This window comes from Puccinia triticina, chromosome 1A (genome assembly GCF_026914185.1).
Source record: "Puccinia triticina chromosome 1A, complete sequence".
Lineage (NCBI taxonomy): Eukaryota > Fungi > Basidiomycota > Pucciniomycetes > Pucciniales > Pucciniaceae > Puccinia > Puccinia triticina.
Genome location: NC_070558.1, coordinates 7,137,467 through 7,140,873, shown reverse-complemented (window position 1 = coordinate 7,140,873; position 3,407 = coordinate 7,137,467). Strand labels below are relative to the sequence as shown.

The 3,407-nt window shown below is 49.9% G+C and overlaps 1 protein-coding gene across 1 annotated transcript; it reads left to right on the top strand.

Moving 5' to 3' along the window:
• Positions 1-352: 352 nt before the first annotated feature.
• Positions 353-2,826, top strand: PtA15_1A775 (uncharacterized protein; the record flags this gene model as incomplete). Its single annotated transcript, XM_053165837.1, has 12 exons — positions 353-533; positions 621-686; positions 760-853; positions 952-1,011; positions 1,094-1,236; positions 1,315-1,367; positions 1,473-1,702; positions 1,805-2,118; positions 2,219-2,252; positions 2,366-2,430; positions 2,508-2,650; positions 2,743-2,826. 12 exons carry the CDS (start codon positions 353-355, stop codon positions 2,824-2,826), a joined length of 1,467 nt encoding a protein of 488 aa, XP_053016989.1.
• Between the last annotated feature and the right edge of the window lie 581 nt (positions 2,827-3,407).

Here is a 3,407-nt window from a genome sequence, read left to right as displayed (position 1 = left end):
CTCTCCGCCATGTGGGGTGCTACTCCAGGAGAACCCACGAAGCACGAGACAGCCAGACAAACCTAGCAGCCTCACGCTACAGCAGAGGTGCGGAGACAACTCGCAGCGCCTTCCCAGCAGCACATCCCTTGCTTCATAGGCACTGTTCTCCCCTTTCATCGACCCAGTCGCCCCGGAACCTCCAGCGCAAAAACAAACGATTGCACGGACCAGAACCTGGAAGATCCCTAAGGGACTGTCACCTCGAATCCGATCGTCTGGCAGTGCCGCCCCAAACTCTACCCGACAGACACACCCCGAGCACCAGCTGGGCGAAACGAGAGAGAGAGAGAGAGCTTGGAAGACGCCCGTCATGGCCCTCGCCGACACCGATCCGACGCCCCTCGAGCCCATACCCGAGCCAGCCGCTCCACAGGACCCCCTCGAAGAAGTCGTCCTCCCCACACCCGCCGCTCCCTTCCATCCCGCCGCCCTCTTCCGCCGGCCGTTCCTCCAGGTCGTCATCATCTCCATGGTCTGCTTCTGTTGTCCTGGTTCGTCTGACGTCCCCCTTTCTTGCCCCTTCCTTCCTCGATACTGTCATTGACTCGAGCGTGGCTTGCGCCTCCCTTTGGAATCAGGAATGTTTAATGCGCTGAGTGGTCTTGGAGGCGGCGGGCAGATAGACCCAACCACCGCGGACAATGGTTCGTCTTGCTCCCTCTCTCTCTCTCTCTGGGTGCAGCATAAAACTCAATAAGTCTCTGTGATTATGTATAGCCAATGTTGCCCTGTATTCGACCTTTGCCTTGACCGCTTTTGGGTCTGGAAGTTTTGTAAACCTGCTAGGCCCCAGGCTTTCTCTAACAATTGGGTACATGTGGTTTCTTGTTTCTTTGCTGCGGTATTGGACTGCTCGTCTCAGTTGTTTGATACTTTTTTGGGGGGGAACTGAACAATCTGGGAAAACAGATCGGTCGGGTACACGTTATTCATTGGCTCATATCTGTCGTACAACATCAACCAAAACAGGTCGGTTAATGCGCACGACACTTCTTTGAAAAGTATGAAGAAAAACAGAAAGAAATCTGACAAAAAAGGGTGATTTTCCCAGTGGATTTGTGATTGCAGCAGGCGCTCTACTAGGTGTTTGTGCCGGGTTGCTATGGACCGCGCAGGGCTCGCTGATGCTGGCATATGCCACCGAGGCCACCAAAGGAAGATACATTGCGGCCTTCTGGATCATCTTCAATCTAGGTCAGTTTCCGATCAACGTTGTTCAATCGGTCTGTGTCTGACACGCTATGCCCAAAAAACGCGATCGGTTTGGAACAGGTGCAGTCCTAGGTGAAGCGGTCGCCCTAGGTAAGAACTACAACGATACAACAGTTGAGTGCTTCTTGGCGGAAGGAACGAAGAGTGGCGGATACGCCTGCATACATGAGGATGCTGATCTTTGGGTTTCCCGATAACGATTTGTTGATGCGTGATAGGATAGTCCGGTCTCCAATGGGGTTTATATCGCCTTCTTGATCATCACTCTCATCGGCACCTTCCTCACCTTCACCCTCGCCCGTCCCTCTTCTATCACTCGCACCGATGGCTCCCTCGTCACCGTCGAGCGTAATCCGGACTGGAAACACGAACTCCGCGCTATGTTTAGAACCTTGACTCAAGACCCAACAATCCTGCTCCTGTTCCCCTTTTTCTGGGCCAGCAATTGGTCAATACCCCACCACCCTTCTCTCTTTCGCTCGTTTTTGTCTTCCAAAACCGATCGTTAAACATTTTTTCTTTTGACCAAAAAAAAAACCCCCGATAACAGGTTCTATACGTACCAATTCAACGACTACAATCTAGCGCTATTCAATCTGCGAACGCGGTCGTTGAATGCGCTTCTATACTGGCTGTCGCAGATCTTCGGGTCGGGGCTATTCGGGCTGCTGCTGGATTACGAGCGCGCGTTTAAGCGGCAACAGCGGGCGGGTCTCGGCTGGGCCATCCTGACCGCCGTCATCTTCCTCGTCTGGGGCTTCGGATGGGACGTCCAGAAAGACTACGAACGCGGCTCGCTGGCTACTAAGATGGATTGGAACGACTCCGGCTACTTGGGTAGAGTCTGGCTCTACATCTTTTATGGTCCGTGGTCACCCCCTCTCCCATCCCATTTCTTCGCTCTCGGAAATGTCCGCAATGATTTTAACTACCATGATCGTTTTGATTTCTCTCCACCATTCAGGCGTCACTGATTCGATGTGGCAAACATACGCATAGTTGAGTCCCTCTCGTCCACTTTTCATCCATTTATCTGTGTGACGAGTGTTATGGGATGTCAAAACTGATGCAAACTGCTCTTGCTCGTTGCATGCTGTTTCCCGACTTGTAGCTGGATTATGGGTATGTTAGCCGATGACCCACGAGACTTAGCTCCCCTCGTCGGATTTTACAAAGGTGTGCCCCAGTTTTCTCCCCAGAAAAATCAGCAAGAATGTGGCATGAAGTTTTTGGGAGATGAATTTGTGACGCAGGGATCCAATCGGCGGGCGCCGCGGTGATCTTCAGGATCGACTCCAACCAAGCCTCCTACCACGCCATCTTTATCTCGTCCTGGGGCATATTGGCATTAGGCTTGTTCTGCCTCATCCCGTTACTTCTCTTCCGGATCAAAAACGTCAGTCCTGCTTCTTCCTTCTCCCATCCCTTCTCTCTTCGTCCTGCTCGCTCATTTTTTTCTGCTTCTTCTTGGATGGGTGCCGTATGTAGGATGAAATGCTGCCGCCTAGACACAAAGTACCTCAAAACCATCAACCATCAACTACTTTTAAATTAGAAAAACAGTCCGTTTGATATCCTGTTTCTTTCACCTGCCCTGCTCTCTTCCAACTTCCTCCAAAAGTCCCCCTCTGCTTCAGCTCTTTCTATTGATAATTTAGAATCTTTTTTTGCAAGAAAGATTCTATTTTTGTTGTTTTTGCTCTTGGGTTTTTGTTGGTGTGCATGTGTATCATTTCTAACTTTCGTTGACTACCTTTCTTTGGGTGATTTGATCAACTTATTTATTTTCAAAAATGCCAATTTGTTTTAATTAGTCATGACTCCTCAAGGGACGTCTTAATTAGTCATTTACTAAATTGTTTGAGTATTTCTTGATTGGAATCTAGTCTCAATCTCACATATTTATATCCCACTCCAAGGCATTTTGGCTACAGGCATATCAAAACCTCGCAGTGTGAGCCCCAAAGCTGCAGCCCTGCTCCAACTATGAAGGCTACTAGTACTACAGGACCCTTGTGGGAAAGCCCCAGTGCAGACAACTTCATTGTTCTTCAAAACAGATTCATAAAATCAGGCTAAGCTGTTGGAGGGCTTGTCAGGCATGGATAATGTGCAAAAGCATCTGGCCTCCAATCTGGACAAAGCCAACTTTC